At 33.2% G+C, this 22,677-nt stretch overlaps 3 protein-coding genes across 13 annotated transcripts in view; 1 reads left to right on the top strand and 2 right to left on the bottom strand.

Moving 5' to 3' along the window:
- kis (chromodomain helicase DNA binding protein kismet) overlaps positions 1-22,677 on the top strand; it is a 175,354-nt gene that overhangs the window by 33,490 nt on the left and 119,187 nt on the right. The gene's annotated exons all lie outside the window — the stretch shown is intronic.
- On the bottom strand, positions 11,618-12,133 carry LOC140448975 (uncharacterized). Its single transcript, XM_072542116.1, has one exon. The coding sequence runs from the start codon at positions 12,131-12,133 to the stop codon at positions 11,618-11,620; it is 516 nt and encodes a 171-aa protein (XP_072398217.1).
- On the bottom strand, positions 14,968-15,927 carry LOC140448974 (zinc finger BED domain-containing protein 4-like). Its single transcript, XM_072542115.1, has one exon. It carries the CDS (start codon positions 15,925-15,927, stop codon positions 14,968-14,970), a length of 960 nt encoding a protein of 319 aa, XP_072398216.1.

The raw sequence follows: 22,677 nt of genomic DNA, 5'->3' as shown, positions 1-22,677 counted from the left end.
ATCAACCATATTCTTTTTAAGTGCGATAAACATAGGTATGAAACAGATCAGCTGTATTCAAAACTATCAGAACTTAAAATTCAGACTCCCATAAACATCTCCATTTACTCTCTTAGATAGTAGAGAAGTATACGAACTATATGTTACTTTTTTATTTAAAGTTGGTTACATTATTTAAAAACTAATATCTTACATTACAATTCTGTGGCTAAAAGGACTAGTTTCCAAGCCAACTCACAAACACACACACACATAAAACATTAATTACATATTAATATAATTAATAATATTGGTTACTGTAATTTTAAGCTTACTTTAAGATTTAATAAGGAAAATAATTTAAAGCTTAATGTTAGTTTAGATTTAAACCCCTGGCGACACCTAGGAAAGAAATCTGAACTAAAAACTAACATTTTAATCTGAGTCAATCATATTTTGTCCTTGGAACGATACGTTTAATACTATTACTATTAATTATATATATTGAAACAAAAATTTTGGTTGCTGTAATTAACAAAATAATTTGAAGCTTTATATACATAAGTTTATATTTATTTGGATTATAAGCAAGAAGGTACATATGAGCCGTTGAAAGCCAGAGTGGTACAAGTCACTCCAAGCATATTGTGAGATACAAAGCCTTAAAGTTTAGATGCTACTGAAAAATCCTGAGACGTGTTATTATAATTTTTTTATTCAATATAGTTTACAAACATGTTAACTTAAATTTTGGTGTAAAATTAGAATGATAATATTAATTTTACTTTTGGTTATTTAATAATTTGTGATAGACCCCTTTGCTTCTCAACACTAATAAAAGTAATAAAAATAATTACAGCTTAAACTAATATTCTATTAGCAAAAAATCATAAAATCATGTAAGTTCTTCCTCTCCCAAAGGTCCAATATCTTCAATGGACGGGTCTTCCAAAATATTCTTAAAATATTCCTGTTGATAGGGTGGTATGAACTGGAGTAGATCCACCATATCCTTTTTTTTATTGGCGCTAATTCTAATTGGAGCGGAGTACAGTGGTGTAAGTTTCATATTTTTCATTAGTGTAGGGGCACCTTTTTTGTTGTTTTGTGGAAAAATGTTAATTGTTTCAAAACTGAAGTCTTCATTCAAAGTGGTTTTATAAAATATTTTGTATGGTTGATCTTTTTCAAAATGCAGCCACTGGATGTTCAACCAAGATACTGTACAATCATTTTCATTTTTCCTGCGGCGAGTTACGGAGTTTTCCACTGCTGCTATGGAGAGAATGTCTTCCTTTTTCATTTAGTACACCGAAAAAGGATTTTTTGTCCTACATTTTCTTATTGTTGTATACCAGTCTTCAGGCGTATATTTTAAACGATTTTTGGCATACTGTTCAATTTGACCGAAATCTCGATCATTTGGTAAAAATGAATGGCCCGACACCATAAACTTATGATCTATTACTTCAATATCTGTATCTGCCATTAATTTTAACCAGAACAAACACTGCTTGAAGTTGCGGTTCTGGCCGCTGTAAGCAATAATATGCTTTGCTGCATTTGCATTTGTCATAATATGCTTTCGTATGCATGATCCGATTTCTTGTGATCCCCTGGAAGCAGTGATTTCATCCCAAACATACATAAAAGACTTTTCTTTTTCGGCCAACTCGTGTATCCCTAAATTGTATACGTACATGTTTCTTTTATAATACGCAATGGATCAGGTTAATGTTGGAAAAGGCAAAGCCTTTTCTAGGTCAAACGTAAAACAGTACATTTTTCCTGTATTTACAATAGACAATTCCTTGTCATTAGCTTGACTTGTTCTTGCCTTTTCAGCCTTCAACAAATGCAACGCATGCTGTTTTTAGATCAGTCTTTTCCTGCTCATTGGTGATACACGCTAGTTTTGCCTTAAATGTATCACACTTCACACACGTGTCTTTAGATGGACTATGAAAGTGTAGATTAAAATCACGATGGAATACATTTCGGTACATTGTTTCCGATACTGGACTTATATTCTCTGTTGAGCATTTTTCTTTATAAAGATTGTACATAATTCTTATGTTCAGACTGGTATCGAGGTATTTTCTATTCGGATTATGACTTCGGGTATAATGGGACTGGTACATGGGGAAACTGCCAATGTGTTCACGTACATATTCTACACGTTCTTCAGGAGTTTTATTTGTTGGTTTATGCCTACCTCGCAAATCTTCTCCAGGCGATGAAACACGTGAACGTTGAACTGCTCTTTCAAGTCGGCCATTCGAAATTTGAAAAGTTTGCAAAAAGTACTGTTTACAAACATTTTGTGAAATATTTAAAGTATTAACAAAATACATATTTGTGTTACTTCTAATATTAGTTCTACTTTGATCACGAGGACGTCGACGTTTAATGGCACTTTGTTTAACTAAACCAGAAAGAAATGCATTTTGTGCAGAAAAATCGCCCATTTTCCAAAAGTTTTCAAACACTATTTTTCTCTCCTGCTCATCAATTCGGTTAAAACATTTTTTTCTACAATTACAATTAGTATTAGAAAATGCTTTTTGTGGTACCTTTTTGCCAGATGTACTGTAATATTCATTTCCTGTATTCCTATTTCTCTTACGTATTACCTTGTTATGTTTTTCGGGTTCTCTAAAGCGTTTTTTTCCAACTCGTTTCCTTTGATTGCCACTTTCATGCTTACTTTGAGAACCTGATGCCTCATTAGATAAAACATTTTCATTCTCATCTAAAATAATTTAGAGGTTATTTATTTTGTTAAATTTAAATAATAACTATTTGTACCTGAAGATAATGATGATATCGAATTATCCAATCTGTCCGGTTCATATTCACTACCAGGAAAAGATTATATTTCAGATTCACTGGAACTCATATTTCAGATCTCAAAATAAACTAATTTAAGACGTGCTACTAAAATCTGTTAAATGCCACAGTGGTATAAGTCACGTGTCTACGGACATGTACCACTCTGCCTTTCAATGCTATTAGCATTTCGTTAACTAGGTAAACTAGTTGTGCCATCTCTGGGTGCATTAACAAACATAATTATTTCATATTTTGTGTGAATATACATTCCTGTAAAATGAATCTTTTGCCGATATTTGGGCAAAAATGGAATTTTGTGACTTGTACCACTCTGGCTTTCAACGGCTCATATGATGGTTTTTTTACGTAGGTCGATTTCATAAGACAACTTCCATAAAATCAAATATTAAGTAAAATTAAATTAAATATATGATAAACAAAATGAAGTTAGTAAACATAAATACAAGATAATAATGAAAATGTAAATGATAAATAAATTCTATATTATATTTAACAAATTTAGAAAATTACTAACAGCATTTTAGTAATTTTCTAAATTTGAATATTTATATTGTATAATGTTTGGGGAATGTAATTATAAACGCAATATTGAAATTATCGGACAATTAATGGAGAGTTTTTTTATAGTGTTTTATAAATTCCGTTAGGTTTAGGTTCAAATTTTTTCAAGTTCAATTTCTTATACACGTATTATCCACCAACTAACATTCATAATAATGAAAACTCCCGTAAGTGTATTATTCCTAGATTGTTGTTAGATTTTCTGTGGTAACACTATCAATTGATTAAAAAACTAAATGAAATCGCCATGACTTGATAATTAAGGCAAATAATTAATATGTCCTCGTTAATACGGTATATTTAAATATTTAATTTCTCGTTGCGTAATTGGAAAATTAAAACGTTTCATTATTGCAATCTAGTCTCTCACATCCTTTTTTTAAAACTAGATCACAACTACTAACCAGAAATCGTATTTATATTCATTTATTTACGTCGCCAAACGATTGTAGTAAATCTACTTCTTCGAATGGATTATTACGATTATAACAAATTACTTTAAGTAACAATATAAAAGAAGCGTATACATATCTAAAAAATTTAAGATAAGAATACAACCCTGAACAATTTTAATTTTTTGAAGAGATGAAAAAACAATGCGAGCGCAAATAAACAACCAGTATTGTGAATCGACTGTCTCGCTTCTGAACTGTTCAAAATATGTCTGAAACACCTAGAAATACAGAAAGTAAATTGGTAACCAAAATATGGAATAAAAGGAACATTTTTAGGGATCATAACGGTGATCAATTTTTCCAATATAAAAAAAGGGGAAAACTAACGTCTAAACAATATCATCGCATAACTTTTGTGCTCCCACCTTTTACCGAAAATTTTGTCGGGAATATCAAATTGGTTTCGGTAAGGAAGGTCGATAGTCGGTCAGTTCTTCGTCGTAAAATAAATTCTAAATAAATCTTGGGGAACACAATATAATATAAGTTGGTATTTTCATTGATTTTAGACTCAATAAAAGAAAGACAGGTCTACAATATTCTAAATAGCTTCAATATCCATTCGAAACATAGTTGGCTAAGAATAGACACAATGAACTCAACAACAACAACATATACAAAATGAGCTTAATAAAAGCTTATATTTTTATTCAATATCAAAAGAGCCAATCTTCTAATAAACAAATCAGTAAAACTTGGCAACACACATGTGAGTCGCCTATTATCAAAGTTCCACTTCCATGATCCGCGAAATTCTGTTTTAGCTTTATTTCGTTTACGATTTGCCTAACTATTACAATTTGTTGTAAATACATATGTAATGAGGATTTTCTTACACACACATTTTTTATAGTCTGTCAAGTATCTACTGAGAAAATTCAAAAAGAAAAATGAACATTTTCAGCGATTGTGATACTATACTGTAACTTTGGTTATTTTGATACAAATTTCGCTGCCCCTCAGCAGCTAAGTTATTTGAAATGAGTATAGTTAAATCAAAAGTCATTCTTATCAAAATTAATTTTATTTTAATGCCATTACACAGATAGTGCTATATTTTCTTCATTTTGTGGACCACAGAATGAGTCTTCGTGGTCAGGTACGCTTGGTAGATCCATGTTCTGTAAAGGTGCTTTGTAGTATTCCAACCTTGGATTTTGGAGCCAAGTGTCTCCAAAATGAATTTCAAGCAAATTCTTGACGTCTTTTTACTTCTCCCGACAGATATTTTGTATATTGTTGGATTCAAGAATGGTAGGATTGATACGAGATAACATTTCTTTAATCTTTTTTTAAGCTTCGAAACACTCCAGTTGAAACGTTGAAATTTAGATCACTCTTCAACAAAATGTCTCCAGGTTTTTTGATGGATCTCTTCAGCTAAAGTCGTTTACATTCGGTAAGTTATCCGGGGGATAGAAAAAAAAACACAGGTTTGGAATAAGCTGGACCAAGTGCATCTACCAACGTCAAAATTTTTTTTTTAATTAAAATTTGGCAAAAAGGTTTCAAAAAGGGGACCCTTGGATTTTTATAAAATTTCGTTAATCTGCTATATTGGCGTCAATTAAGGCAACTATTACAATGCCACTGCCTTGAAGCTTTAATGAAGCTATCAGCCTCGGTCTTCCAGTCGAAAAAGTTAAAATCTTGGTCAGCTAACAAAACAGCGATATAATCTTTCATTTCATTGTAATATTCTGCAGGATTTGCTACAACTTTTTTTATTTCTCTTTCAATCAGCCCAATTATCCTATCGAGAGGGATAAATGAGTGCCCTCTAACATGACATAAGTGCGTGCCCTCCAAGTAAAAACCTGGCAGGACCCTGGGCTACCTGGCCTTTCGGCATACGCCCGTTAGTGAAACCTCTGTCCCTACGAGTCCGACACCAAAGTGAAGGTGCCACGGGGCGCGTACCAAAGACATCCCGTGGGGGTACCCCGTAGGGTTACCACGACACGTCTAGCACACGCAACCCGCGGGGGCTCCACCTTCCCCGTAGTACCTGTGTTGTGAGTACCTTGCCTACCCGTTACTCCCACACTACGGGCGGGTAGGTTCGGCAGGCGAAGGAATTTCCACCTCACACGTAGACAGGTCGCCGCCGAGGATCTCTCCTCTACCACTCTTGGATCTCCCGGTGGGTACGTGCCGGGACACCTACACCACTCCTGACCGCCGTCAGGAGCGGTATATCCACACCCCTCCTGACCGAGGTCAGGATAGGTATTTACGGGCCCAGCTCGTTCAACCTCACCAGACTCTTTTGGAATGGGAGTAGAGTGGTCCCACGAGTAGTCTCGTCTCGGATACTAGGAATGTAGACCGGTGCGTTTCTACCAACCCGACACCTCAAACGACGGCTCTCCACCTCCCTATTCCTACCCATTAGTCGCCTCTTACGACAGGCAGGCCTTTCTCACCCCGGCCGTATTCTTGTCTTCGCGAGCCGGACGGAGAGTGCCCTCTAACAGGGAATAATAGCTCCATTGTCTTTATATTCACTGGAGCTCGCTTGCATAACCATTTCAAGCACAATCCTGTTTTTGTTTTGACCGCCACATCCGTCACACACAAGTCTTTAGTTACCTTTGACATATCTGTTTGTCATAAACGGTGCCAGATTGCAGAGGCTACGTGATTGGAATATTTCCCGTATTGGTCCTCGGTCCAGCAATAGCTGAATGAGTTCTAGAGGCCCAAGTGCAGCCTTTGAGTACCCTGAACGACAGTGAGATTATGTAAATAAAGCTGCCTGCTGTAATATGTCTGCTGGTCTGACACTTTTGGTAAGGACAGGTTTTTCTGAAGGTCGAAGGAGGAAGTGATAATGTTGATATTTTCTTCCTTCAGGAAATTATAGAATGCCGTGGCTCGTAGCTTTTGGATTCTTTTTGAACATCCTAAACTGAAATTTTTGTTAAACACCTCCCGCAAAAAGCCTATTTTGACAGGTTCATTTGATGGGTGACTTGATTAAAAACAGTATAACTTAGTAATGTTTAAGTTTTAAGACAGGTATCTCCGTTCGGATTTGCCACGACAATAATGTGACTCAATACATTTTAGCTTTATTATTAAAAGCCATAACACTTCTTAGTTAAAAATTTTGTTGTCTTTCTGTCTGCACTCCTTTCAATAGGTACATTATTGTCCTTTTTATAATTTTCAATGATTGTTCTAACTCTTTGTCGTGGAATACGAAATATATTTAGAAATGCCTTTCGGCGAACATTTACAACCGTATTCTCACTTAAATTAATAAGATATTTGCACGTCGTTGCTTTCGCAGATCTCCTAGACCTCCCTTCTTGCTGCTTACGTCGTCTTTTTACATCCTGTATTTCAATACTATTTAATATAAATACATCTTGTGCAATCTTTGTTAAATTGTAGTAGAATCGTTTGTTGACTTCTGCAAGTTTACTTAGTCTCAATTTTCTACACTCAAAAGCTGTTGATTTGTGCTGGCACTGGGTTGTTTTGGTACTTTTCCGATTATCTGAAATAGAAATAAAACTGTTTTCAGATCTCCTGAAAAATGGGTGGGTCAAAAACAACATATTTTAAATTCAAATAGAAGTTTAAGCGATACTGTTACAAATAGTACACTTACCTGAGACGTTTCTTAACATATTTCCATTTTTCAGGTTGTCTAATTTCGGTTTCGGCATTTAGTTGGTGTTACTAGTACGGGTGAAATATCCATTTTTTTGTATTAACTTAAAGTTCTTAAATTTCGATTAATGTGCTATTAAATGCTAAAAATTTGTAAATAACCAACCACTGATTAAAGTGAATCGACCATGTTTCTTGTTTACGATATTCCGGTCACGTGAATGAAAGAAAGTCTCCTGATTGGCTCTCTTAAACATTAGTTGTTTTGATACGGAAATCTTCCAAAACATAGGTTACTTTGAAACGGAAGACAAACTTTGTGATGTTTTTTAGGCAAAATTTTGGCTGTTTTAATACTGAACGTTACTACCAGTCGATAGGTATTAATGAGACGAATCCAGGGGAGTACATATCTCAAAACTGGAAAAATGGCATTTTGGCGATTTTGATATTAGGCGACTCACGTATTCACAACTGAAAAATGCTGCCAAGGTGATTGGACTAGAAATAAATGCATAAAGGACAGAGAACACTACCATAGATAAAAACAATGGTAAATAGAAACAAATTGGAGTAGACGATGATGTTAAAATAGTGAACACCCTCACATATCTAGGAGCCGAATTAAATATAAGTGTACAAACGGAAATTCAAAATAGAATAATGAAGGACGACACAACGCCTATTTTCTGCTGACTCACACATCTCGCTCCAAAATATGGACTTTTAACTTTAAATTAACAAAGTAAGTTGAAGAAAAAATGGAATCAAAAGCAGTTGCAAAAAAATTGGTCCAGGACCGAATTGTCTTTTTAGGCCAGGGAAATAAGCAAAAAAAAGTACCCTGTTTTTGACACTCGTCCGGCCAGGCAAACGACAGTTGTTTTGAGTATTATGGACCTCTGTAACAAAAACCTATATGTTTCCTGCAGTCGATTTTTTGGACTTATTTAGTTATTACCAAATTAAGGTCAAAAATCGGAAAATTTTTGCTTTTTTCGTCCATCAGCAAAAAGTGGAGCATTTTAAACAAATTTTAGAAGACAAGAAACTTGTAAGTCATATAAAAACCTTTAAAATGGCGTTTTCTAAATGTTTCTACCCTTATTTGTTGCTTGGAAAGTCGCAAAATAAGTCAAAAATTTCGGCTTTTTATAAATATTAATAACATTTTTGAAAATAAACATATAACATTTATATTTCATGGAAAGCTGTGCCTTGTAGTGCTTAAAATATGGTCAAAATTTTAAATTGATCGGTCAAATAGTTTAAAAGTTATTTTATTTGTTTATCCCAAATTAATTTTTTTGCAACAATATAAGGCAGAAAATTATATAGTTTTAGTAATTGTAAGGGTAGTTTCTGAAAGAAGAAGATTTTTCTATTATTAACATTAAAAAAAATTAAGAAAATTAATTTTAAATATTGCAAAATAATTTTGCAAAAACATGTCTCTTTTTTGCTTATAAACAATTAGAATAACTTTTTAACCATTACCTGTAAGAATATTATTTTTTTATATTTAAAAAGCCTGAATTTTTTTACAAATTTAAAAGAAAAATTGGTGCAAAAATAATTTGGGACAAAGTTAGCCTTATAACCAAATTTATGTTGCTCCACTTTGGGCGCTACTGTAACAAATATTAACCAGATCACTTGGAACAAGGTCCCTGATGTGATAGGATCTGTAGAGTAATAGTGAATATAAGTTTCAAAACTAAGTTGAAAGTAGAAGTTGAAACTGAATGCAGTTCAGCTAGCTGGGTATGCTTGAGACTGGCCGGTTGATACTCAAGGTAGGGTTAGGCCTATTTGCATGCCCTGAGAAAAGAGTAACGAATAGTAAATATGGATTAACTAAGAAAATATAAGAATAAATAAAACGAACTAAGAATATGTACTGACAACAGGAATGTAGGGAAAAAGAATGATTAGGGCGCCAGGGAAGATGTTTACTGGACTCTTAGTCTAACAAACACTTCACCTAGTGACTTTATTGCTGCTGCCAACTATGTTTTCTGTAACTAGATATAACCTTATATATAAAAGAAGGTGGTTTAATAAAACAGATTATTACTTATAACCCAATTTAATAATAATAAAATAGAAACACTGTAAACCCCTTAATGTACAATTTAACTTAAATACCCTTATAATATAAAATCCTATTGACCCTTTTTTTTATACAATATATTTACATTCTCTAATGTACTAGAAAAGTATGAACTTTTATTATGAAGTTTTATTCATAATTTACTGACAACCAACATATTTATATATCCAAACAACTATAAACCCCTCCCTATATTTAACACAATGTATCAGATCAGTTTGACAATTTCTAAGTCGATTCCAATCAGATAACCTGTAGATGTATTTAAATTGGTCTGTTCAGAAAAGAACAGATCCAAGATGAATCAGTGACGTTACCTGTAGGGGGCTGTTATATAGATATATAGAGGGCTGTTATAATGTTATATAGATAATGATACGCAAATATAAATTATGAAAATTGACTAAAATTATTATTAAGTTTTGGTTCGTTCACTCACTAAAAGTTTAAACAAAATTTAGGTAACTTATTTTTAAAATAGTACGAAAACAATAAAACAAAAGAACCTGACTACTCTCAAACCGAGAAGTTTCTTCTTCCGGACGCCTTACGTCGCTGGGACTCGTCAGGGTGAAAGCTGTAAGCCCACTTTTCTAGTACCAAACTGAACAGCTACTCCAATATCCGGGAAAAACCAAAAAAAAAACTCCAACTAAACTAAACTGAAATCCATTACCCCAAATCCAAAATAATCTTTATTATATTGACTTTTATATTATATAAATATATATAAAATATTATATATATATATATATATATATATATATATATATATATATAAAATCAAAGAAAGCTCTCATTAGCTTTATTCTGATTTGATAAACAAAAAGGCGGTTAGGACAAGAAAAACTAGCCCGAATGATGATAATTAGCGAAAGGTTTCGTACACTTTTTGTGACCTTGGAAAATTAATCGAAAATTATGTATTTATAAAAAGAATATTGGGATTATATAGGAACATATTATATGCAAATAAAGGAATATATTATATGCAAATAGTAATGAAGGATCTTTTTACATTACCGAATTGATTGGATATTGAAATGAGAAAGTGTACTTAGTAGAATTTCTAATAGAAAGAATTCTGAACGTGATTCGATTGATATAATTAGGGTAAAATTATTGAATAAATGATATTAATATGAAACTAACAATGGTATTAAAAAAAATGATTTACTTTAATTAAAGTGGAACTCACCCAACGCAACAATATTCCACTATTTAAACCAAAATCTTCTTTTCCCAAAAACTTCTAATACTCAAAAAACACGCCTTCTATAAATTAAAATTGACCTCTGAATAAACTTAAAATTTTTCCTGCTAACTTGAAAACCACGTGGCGTTGGTCGCTGAAGGATCAATCCTCTGATCCGTTCAAAGGTTGTATATAAAGTGACTCTTTACACTTTTAAAATCGTTGGCTCCCGTCAGTTCCAAGTTAAGCGGAAACGGCAGGTAAGCAGTTTGCCAATTGATAATACAATTCCATGTCTAGTTGGTTGCATAATTTACAGGCAGAATTAAGTTAGTTTAAATCTCTCAGTAACGATAAAGTAATCTTATCGTTACAGCCTCTTTTTTTATTTAATTCATAGCAGCTTTGTTTATAACAACTAAGCAATCTAATTCGCGTTATTTATAAGCACATACTTTATAGTTTTAACGTGCCAAATTTTAAAAAGATTGCCTCACGGCGGACACGGGTGTCCGATTTGAAATTCGCCGCCTGGGCCACGGCGGACACCGGTGTCCTTTTGACTTTAAATTTTTCATCATCCTTCCCCGGCCGCGAGGACACGATTTTATGCGGTTTTAACATAGGAATGTGTCCGCTATGGCCCTGCGATATAGAATGTTGAACCAGGTTCTGTGTAGCAATTCCGATTAAAAAAATCTGCGGTAAAAACTATCTTGAGGTCTTTCATTAAGTCTAGAAATAAGAATACATACATTTGATAAAAAAATTTATTAGACAAATAATATAATAGACATACATATCTATTATATGTGTGTACATACGTTTATTTCAAAAAAATTAATGAGTTTTGTGAAATAAATACAAACATTCCAAACAAAACCTAGGATTATTTCCACACTGCGCACAGTACGTTATTACCTTCTTCACTTTATTTTTGTCTATAAGTCCATCCTGTCTTCTCTTATAACATCCCTTGCAGTACCGTCTATTTTCCCGTGCCTTACAGTCTAGTTTTGTGAACACATGAGCATTGAGGTTTACTTTTGCAGGACGTGTAGGTTCATAAAAATGACTGCCTTCAAATTTTAATAATTCTTCGATAACTGCATACCTAAACTCATTTATCGATATGTTGGATTGTTCGGCCTCCTTGTATATGAAATGGGCATTAACAATTGAAGTACCTAATAAAATTTCTATAGCTATTTTCTTATACCAACGTACAGTTCGTCGCAGCGCCGTACTGTAACTCCACATCTGATCAGATAAATCAATGGAGCTTTTACCTGAATTGTAATCGACTACAACTTTCGGTTTTTGGATATTATTTCCCCGACGTTGAAGTTGGACCATTTCAGCATTATGGCAGGTGGATAAAACCAAGACATCTTTTTTGTCATGCCACTTGAGGACGCATATTCCTCCTTCATTTTCTCTGGCAATTTCTTAACCTTTTTTAAGTTTTTTATTAATTACTTTGGCTGGATTACCCTTGCGATTACTTCGCAAAGTTCCGAGACAGTTACACAAATTCTACCAGACCCTAAAAGACCTCGCGACAATTTTAGCACTACACTGGTGGATGCTGCTAATTTACATTGCTTCTCTTTGCCTGCATATACACTTAGGTTCCACGTATAACCATTCTGAGTACATAATTTAAATATTTTAATGCCATATTTATGGCACTTTTGTGGATTTTACTGCTTGAAGAGTAAACGTCCCTGAAACTGTACCATGGTTTCATCAATTCAAAGTATTTTTTGATAATTGGTTATGATTTGGTATATAAGTGGTTGCACTTTATACATTCGGTCTCCTTCTGGACACTTAGAGTTATCTGGGAAGTGCCACATTTTCAGAAGTAACTCAAATCGGTTACGGCTCATAATATTAGAAGCAACATTATTTTTGAAAATCCACTTCGTTGACCAATAATCCCGAATGGAATTCATTCGCACTATTCCCATGTAGCCCAGCAAACCTAGAAATTGTGCAATTTCCTTTCTATTGGTTGGCTCCCATGCTTGAGCACGGGCTTTGTTGGAAATACTAAGGAACTTAGTTGCATACAAATTTGTTTGGTCGGTCATATCATCCAGGATGTTAATGTCAACAAGAGCTAAATAATAATCTATAGGCTTAAGACCTAGTAATGCAGCTTGCCAATTAGGATTTATACCACTTCTGTAAGTTTTCTCAAATTCTAAATGATTTCCAACTGGGTCACCCAAACCGAAACAGACAAATCACGCAAGTCGGTTGCTATTCTGGTGTTCTTGTACAACTCGAGTCGGCTTATCCTCAATATCAGGTCTTTCTTTTTCTGACGCTGGGGTACGGTCTTCAAAATCTGGAATTGCAACATCCTGTGGCTCATAATTTGGTTCTTATGCTGATTCATCTTCGATGCACTTAGTTTCAAGTCTGCGACGTTTACTTGCACCATGATTAGATGTGCTGGGCATATCATCAAAATCGAGGTCATCGCTGTCGTATTTATTACTGTCACTGCTGCTGGGTGGAATAAATTCTGCGTCATCTTCAGAATTGTAGCAACATGGATCATTTGAGTAATCACCTAAAAGTATGTATTTTACATCTATCAAATTGAATAAGTACTATTCCATAAAACAAATACAACGAAGTACGAATACTATATCGATATAATTTGTCATCTAAATGATTTTCTTACATTTCGTCTTACATCACTGTACTGTTTTTATACAATAGCACCATCAAAATAAAAGCATAATTCAACTTCAGATAAAAAAACTTACTGTCACTGTCATAGTCATTTTCTTTCTCCAAAGCTAACTGCACTATTTTTTTAGATCGATCACTCATTATTTCAAAGTTTCTCTTTTTACACAAAAACCTTATAACAATGTGCAACGCCTTCAAGTCGTTGTAAAACTAAACAATTATGTAGGTATAAATTAGTGATGTAACGAATATTCGCATATTTTTGCATATTCGCATTCGCAAAATTTATGCGAATGTTTTGCGAATATGAATATAAGAAAAAAATAATAATTTGAAGATTAGGTTAATAAAATAAAAATCCATTCACTTCTCAGTTTTTTTATTAAGAAAACTCACTTTATTTTACAAGCTATATTAATTTTGTGTTTGTGTTAAACAAAAATACTGCCCTCACTTATTAAAAAATAACAATTGTCTGTTTTTACTTAGTTTTCAAGTTTGTTTTTAACAATAAGTAAAAACAGAGAACTGTTATTTTTTAATAATTAAAATTTAATAGAGAAATATTAAACTTTAGAAATAAAAGCTTTGACGCCTTTTCTCCTTCAAGTCTGTTTCGATGTGGCGTATAAAGAAGTCCAGCTCCACTAAACAAGCGCTCGCTCGGGACACTCGTTGGTGGTGTAACTAAATATTGCCGAACTACAGGAAAAAGAAGATCGTACCTTCCCTTATTCACTTTCCACCATGTTAGAGGGTCGACGTCACCTGCCACGCGTTTTTCCGATGAGTATTCTGTGACAGTTTTACGGATTAAAAGATGGACAGAGTTTTGAAAACTAGGAAGAGCTATGTCATCTTCTTCACTATCACTCGTATCCATCAGTAAACTCATCGTTTCTTTTAAGGACAGACTGTTGTGTGTTTCGTAATCTTCACATTCATTATTTAATCTAACACGCTTTGCATTCGGGTAAAGTGAATTGGAAGATATGTCGGTTTCATTGTCTCTGAGCAAATCCAAAATATGCTCTATGACAAGCTCTTTAGTCGACGTATTTTTAAAAAATTTTGCTTTGTATCTTGGGTCAATAAAGGTCGCCGTGGCAAACAATATTTCATTCTCTAAACCCGAAAACTTGCGAATAAGCTCATCTTTTATGACGGTAATCGTATCACCAATGTGTTCATCGGATGAATCAAGATCATGAACAACTTTTTCTAGAGTAGCAATTAAGGGAATTACAGAAGAAATAGAAACATCGACAGCACTTAACTCTCTGGTCACTTCTTCAAATGGTCTTAGTAAACCGATAAGTTTTTCAACAATCATCCACTCTTCAGAAGTCAGCTGAGGAATTTTATTATTTGCCGAAGCGTACAGACATAATGACTCTTTGACTTGAAAAATACGCTCGAACATATAAAAAGTGCTGTTCCACCTAGTAGCACATTCTTGGATAATCTTAAGAGGTTTTTGATTAAGTCTTTTTTTGTATATTGGTCAGCTCATCTTGGGCAGCAGTCGAATGATGAAAAGGAGTTGCCATCTTTTTGCATTTTGTTATGGTAGCCACGACAGATTCTTGAGCGTTCATCCCTGCTTTTAACACGTTTTGAATCTTGTGAGAAGTACAGTCAATATGTTTAACATTTAATAAATTAACACCTTTTTTTATATTAGCACCTGCATCGCGAACTACACATTTCACTTTTTCTTTGGGTATTTCCCAAAACGACAAGATATCTTTAAGTTTATGAGCAATATTTTCTCCGGTGTGGCGGTCTTCATTAAACACTTCTGCTTTTAACACTATTATTTTCCTTTCAAATTTTTTTGTTATCCCATGACAAGTTAAACTCAGCAATGAAACTCCAGAACAATTATCAGACCAAATGTCGGTAGTAAATGATAATTTTTCGAAGGATTTTAATAATTCAAGAATTTTCTGACTTACTTTGCCAAATAATTTATCGCATATAAATGAAGTGAAATACTGACGCGACTTTAAATTGTAAGGCGGACACAAATGCTTGATAAGTCTTGTGAATTCAACACTTTCCACGAAACTAAATGGCAAGTCCTCCAACGCAACCATTTCACTTATAGCATTATCCACTGCCAATGATTTCAAAGAATTATTATCCCACTGTTTCGTTTTATCGACAAATTCTTGAAGCGATATTTGTTTCATGGCAGATTTAGTACCTTGGTGGGAAGATGATGCCTGTTCAAGTGACTTAGAAGCAACTTTTCGGTTTTCACACTCTTCTAATTTGGAAAACTCGGTTTTATGCAGTGCCTTTAAATGATTTCTCATAGCCGTTGTAGTTCTTCCTTTTCTCGAATATTCTTTGTTACACAGCTTGCATTTAGCTCGTTCAGTATCGCAAAGTGGTGAAAAATAAGTCCATATTTCACTATAATTTGATTTACTCATAGTAATAAATCGCTAATTACACTTTAACTACAAAATTCGCTTGTATTTGTGCACGAGCAGAGCAGGCAAGTGGAGTGACTTGTGTCCCGTGAAATTTCTATTGGAACTACATATAACTCTCTCTCTATAACAAGTCAAATTTGATTATAACAAGAGAAAATAAGATCGAAAAACGTGCTTTTTACGTTTTTGGCCCGGACGTGACTATAAATAAATACCTTTTTAAACGACCCCTCAATAAACTTTACAATAAACAATTTACAATAAATACAACTGTTTCACATCTTTAGCAAATATGATACAATGATACTGGACAATTTAAAGCAGGTAAAAATGACAGACTTCTTCCAATTGCAGATGCTACACACCTCGCGCAAATGAGACTGCTGGCAGTGCCGGAGACAATTAAAATTGCCAAATTAAAAAAAACTGAATATTCGCATTCGCGAATGTCGGTGGCATATATTCGCATTCGCGAATGTTTAAAAAATGACATTCGTTACATCACTAGTATAAATATGAAACTAACTTGTCCCGACAAGCAACGTAAAGGCGGGTACACATTTGCGAGCAGAACTGTTCGCGAACCGTTTGTGAACGCTATATTCGTTAATGTGTACGGCAGAAAAAACCGCTTGCGTACTGTTTCATCGTGACTCGTCGCGAACCAAATTGTTGCGGTTTATTTCACGACTTCAAAGGAAGCTCGGCTTTCAGTTTGGACGGCGCTTACTAGACGCAGCGAACATTTTTATTGTGTCATCAAATCGACATTGTGTGAATGACGTGTTCCTTCCTAGAGAGACGTGAGAAAACAGTAAACTGATTATTGTCATGGACGTATAAATAAAGATAAAATCTTTATTTATACGTCGATGATTACTGTACATAATTTTATTTTTGTTAAACAAGCAAAAACAGGAACATAAATCAGTACCCAGATTATAAATAAAATGAATCATTTCGCACATGTGTGTTCGTTGTTGGTTTGTCGCTTTCCATGGATCGAGATAAGTATGCGATTAGTACGATGTAGAATATTTTTCAAGGATCTGTACGCGTACTGTACGTATACCGTTCGGCTCGCATATGTGTACCCACCTTTAGACTGGCGCCGCGCGTCGCGTCATCGGACACTCCTATGAATATAACGTCTCCGGTGGGCCATGGCGGACACCGGTGTCACAGTATAAAGAGGTTCCACAGTATAAAGAGGTTGGAACATCTTTACACTGTGCCGGTGTCCTACGCGGTTCGCGCCAGGCCAAAACGGTCACCGGTGACCGCTATATTTTTTTTTAAAACTGTTAACAAAAATACGTTCAAACACTGGGGATTCGATTTGAATGCGGATTAACTGTTAAATTTTTGTTAAATATTGCTTTGGCCCAGGGGATCATTTTGGTGAAAAATGCTTGGCGCTTAACCTGTAAAATCGTCTGGCTTCGAAACTCACGGGTGCCGAAGGGAGGGGGAAGGAGCTGTTAGCTGTATCTCTGGTTCTTATTTATGGATTTCGACGTTCCTTTTTTTAATTTGTATGTAGTGTTTGTGTACATTACTAATATGCATTACTTCAATAAATAAATTGTTAAATAAACTATCTAATTTGCTTAATTTTTTTTTTCAATTTTTATTGTAATATTTGAGATAATTTTTATTTAAAAACATAAATATTTATAATTAATTTATACTTCTTTAATAAAATTGTAAATAATTTATTTATAATAGATTTTATGAAAACAACAAATTGTCCTATTCAATTGTTTCAAAAAATAGTGTTGCTTTGGAAATATTAAATAATTTTTCTAATGGCTATTCTTAAGTTACAGTTAATTTCATGTAATCGAATGACTTATCCTACAATAAAGTCGTAAAAAGAATGCAACTTAGAAATATTGGCAATATCACTTTAAAGTCATCTACTTTAAAATATATGTTTATATATATATATATATATATATATATATATATATATATATATATATATATTAAAGTAGATGACTTTAAAATGATATTGCCAATATTACTGAGTTGCATTCTTTGGACGACTTTATTGTAGGATAGTTCATTCGATTACATGAAATTAACTCAACTCTTAAGTTAAGAATAGCCATTAGAAAAATTATTTTAATTAATATTTCCAAAGCAATACTATTTTTAGAAACAATTGAATAGGACAATTTGTTGTTTTCATTAAATTTATTGGAAATAAATTATTTACAATTTTATTAAAGAAGTATAAATTAATTATAAATATTTCTGTTTTTAAATAAAAATTATCTCAATTACAATAAAAATTAAAAAAAAATTTAAGCAAATTAGATAGTTTATTTAACAATTTATTTATTGAAATAATGCATATTCGTAATGTACGCAAACACTGTCAATTTAAAAATGACCGATCAATTTAAAATTTTGACCATATTTTAAGCTCTACAAGGCACAGCATTCCATGAAATATAAATGTTATAAGTTTATTTTCAAAAAAGTTATTAACATTTATAAAAAACCGAAATTTTTTACTTATTTTGCAACTTCCCACGCAACAAATAAGGATAGAAACATTTAGAAAACGCCATTTTAAAGATTTTTATATGACTTATAAGTTTCCTTTCTTCTAAAATTTGTTTAAAATGCTTCACTTTTTGCTGATGGACGAAAAAGGCAAAAATTTTCCGTTTTTTGACCTTAATTTATTAATAACTAATTAAGTCCAAAAAATCGACTGCAGGAAACATATAGGTTTTTGTAACGGAGGTCCATACTACTCAAAACAACTATCGTTTGCCTGGCCGGACGAGTGTCATGAAAAAATGCTTATTTCCCTGGGCTATTTATTCTAATCTGTTCTTTAACTAATTGCTTTTCGGAGGTAAATATCGTTAATTCGCGTTAAGTCCGCCACTCGCTTTCCGGCGTTCCAACGGCGCAGTACAATTTTGTCTAATGCAGTTGCAGTTTGCAGTACAATAATGGTGAAAATCGGATGGGAACACACACGTACCGATTTTGCAGTATAAGTTTTACTTTCAAATCAGAAACATGTCAGATAACGATTTACTTTTAACGGCTCTTGCTCTTTGTATAAACGAAAAAAATAGAGGAAACGTAGGTGGTAGTGCAAAAATTGGTTGCTGAAAACACATACATGCTGCCACGTACATTTATTAGAAGAATTGCGATTATATCCAGATAATTTTAATTCCCTTTTTTAACGTATTCGAAAATTATTAATATTCTTTTTTACCGACTCTTTAGCAACCAAAATATTCACAGTTTTTTTTTTAGCGGTTTTATCAAGATATGATGTCGATTTTATTTTCCAAAAACACTCTTGTTATAAATGTCAAAGAAATCTCTTAAAAATTTCTAGCTATAAGCCGTTTTCGAAATTTACGAGCAAATGATTTTTTGCAGTCGTACGATTTTGTCGTTGTCACAATATACACGATCAAATTTACGAACCAACCAACTCTGTCGTAGTGCTGCAGACTGACTTGTTTGTCTGCCGTCAAATCGCGCCGATTTGGTCGAATGGTGCAAATAACTCTGTCGTACTGCTGCAGACTGACTTGTTTGTCTGCCGTCAAATCGCGCCGATTTGGTCGAATTATTACGTTAATTACGAAATACGAAAATTACCATAAGTAATAATAAAGTTTTAAATTTTTCAACCGGTTCTGTCCTTGTCACGATAAATTCTAAGAACTCGTTAAGCTCGCCACTCACGTTCCAACGGCGCAGTACGATTTTGTCGAATGCAATTACAGTACAATAATGTTGAAAATCGGATGGGAACACACACGTACCGATTTTGCAGTATGAGTTTTACTTTCAAATCAGAAAAGGATATACTTTTAGCGGCTCTTGCTCTTTGTAAGATTGGGTACTGAAAAGTTATACATACTGCTGTCACATACATTTATTTGAAGAATTGCGATTGTATCAAGATAATTTTAATTCCCTTTTGGAACATGTTCGAAAAATTATTAATTTCCTTTTTTCATTTCATTAGTATTCGCTTTCACTTCTTAAAATTTAGCAACCAGAATATTCACAGCTTTTTTTCTAGCGGTTTTATCATGATATGATGTCGATTTTATTTTCCAAATACACTTTGTTTTTTATAAATGTCAAAGAAATCTCTTTAAAACCTCTAGCTATAAGCTTTTTTTTAAATTTATCAAAATGATTTTTTCTGCCCGAGTCTGCCGTCAAATCGCGCCGATTTGGTCAAATGGTGCAAATACACGATCAAATTACATTCAATTTTTTAGCATTCGACAAAATCGTACTGCGGCGTTGGAACGTAAGTACCGGGCTTTAAATGCATTTAATGTTATGAGTGTTGATTGTTTTTGACAAACAGTAATCAAGTAATGATAAAAAACTATTTTATAGAAGGCTCTTATTAAATACAGAAAATCTGTATAGACAAGGCGAAAAGCTCGGGTTCGTTCGGAAAACGAACCATCTCATTCCCATGAGATTTTTTTGCGTAATCACTTTCGTAATTTATCCCAAAATAAGGTTCAAGATGTCTCCCAGAAGAAAAGTTGTTTAAATTTTTTTAAACATATTAATTTTTTGATAATCTTTTATTTACCTCTGCCATTGTCATCATTAGAGAATTCTGTCAAAAGTCGGTTTATTTTTTATTAAAACAGAATAAGGGCTACTGAGACAGTTAAAAAGCTTACTGCCTTACTGCATTTTTCGTGTAAAAATAAACACCTCTTCAAAGTTGCTTCGACTCAAAATAACACTGACTGCAAATCTGGATTTATATTAGATGATTTCTTGCATGTTGTCACCAATAATCCCGAATAATTGTGCTTCAAATAAGACCATTTTTTTATATCTTTTTTTCAACCACCAAATAACAAATTGCCAAATTGTTTATAAAAGTATACCGCGATTATTATTTTTAAGATAATTAATTCAAGGTTGTACACGTTTCTCATTTAAGGTCACACATCTTAAACATGGTTAAGTTTGGTACAGTCAAAGGTTACAATTTCTAAACAAATATTAAAAAAAAATATGTATGTACCAAAAAATAGTGACAAATATAGGATGTATTTTACGCATATGCAGAAGAATATAATATCGACAGTTAAATGTCGAAACCTCATAAGTAAAAAATTGGCCATTTTTAAATTTATGAAGATTTGGGTTGAAAATATTGTTCCGAATGTTCTAGCTAAACTACAGAAATTAAATCAGTCTGGTAAAGCTGCTAGCGTATTCTATTGTAACATAAAACTATCTCCTAAAATGTTTCAATCTCAAAAGCTCAGAACTCAACTTACTAGGTTTTGCGTTGAAAAGCTGATGCCTTGAGTCCTCGAGCACTGGGAGTTTGATCGTGATTTTGATCTATAGAAGGTTCTTTTAATTCAGGTTCTTCTTTCAAATTTTAAAAACTGCAAAACAGTTTTATACGATCAGATAAGATTTTAATCGATAAAAAGTGTTTTTTATTTATAATTATTACTTTTTTACTTTGAAATATAAAGTAGTGAATAGGGCAGTAAAATAATGAACAGAAAATAGTTTTTTCTTCAAGAAGTGCTCGCAAGTAATGAAGTTGCATAGAACTCAGATAGATATATTACTGTTTTTGAAAATGAAGCTTCTTCGGGTAATGAGCATGTACGAGTATCACATCATGAGTTTTTAGAAGATCTTGATGATATTGATTCACTATTGGTAAGTCCTAACTATACTTGATATTGAATTGATATGAATATTGTTCTTTCAATTATGTTACTTAATCTTCAAAATAATATGAAAAAAGAAATGATCAGAAAAGTCATTTTTAAGACTTTGGAACAGGACGGTAGTATGACGGAAGCACATATCAGGATCCCTTCATCCCAAATATATTAGAGAATCAAAACGCAGAAGTTGATGATGTGGAATTGGAGAATGGTGAAGTTCCTTATGAACAATTGGAAAACAGAAGTTTCTGATGTGAAATTGGAAAATAGTAAATACTGCTATTGTGGAGTTGGCACCATCCCTAAAAAAAAAAAGAACTCATAAATGGTGCGTAGACAAAAATAAATGAAAATACAATGCAGAGTAAGTACAGTTTTGGATTATCACGACAACGAATATTTTACTGTGCAACATAAGAAGTACGAAAATAAATTGCTCTAATAATTATTCCAATAAAAAGGATCTGTCAGTTTGACACAATTTAGTACTGATTCCAATTTCAAAGAGTATGTTTGTGTATTGAAGCCAGAAATGTCGAGACGTGTTTTAGATGTAGATAACTTTATATTTAATAAACATTTTGCTACTGCTGAGAAAACCAATGGGGGCCCTTTGCTACCAGTTTTATCTGTTCATAAGCGTGTGTGTGATGTACTGTGTATTAGTGAACTAAAGTCAGTTTTGCAAAAAGCAAAAAGTGGACAAAGTGAACAAAATTTCGCACAATACAAACCTCGCAGACACCCGAAGACTCTAGACTAGATCCTCCCGAAGGTTGCAGATTTGAAATCCGTATTGAGACTATATATAAAATGCGTGAAAGGAAAGAACACGTTTCTTTAGATTCAGTGTTACAGAAATTAAAAGAAAGAAATTTATTTGACATTTCCAGAACAAGTCTCTGGAGAGTTTTGAGATAGATTGGGTTTAAGTTTAAAAAGGAAGACAATAGAAAGGCTTTGTGTGAAAGAGCTAGTGTGGTTAACAAAATATAATTTTTAAGAAGTAACAAATTTAAAAAAG

This window comes from Diabrotica undecimpunctata, chromosome 8 (assembly GCF_040954645.1).
Source record: "Diabrotica undecimpunctata isolate CICGRU chromosome 8, icDiaUnde3, whole genome shotgun sequence".
NCBI classification, from domain to species: Eukaryota; Metazoa; Arthropoda; class Insecta; order Coleoptera; family Chrysomelidae; genus Diabrotica; species Diabrotica undecimpunctata.
The sequence above is the reverse complement of the archived record's forward strand: the minus strand, read 5'-3'. Positions and strand labels throughout refer to the sequence as shown.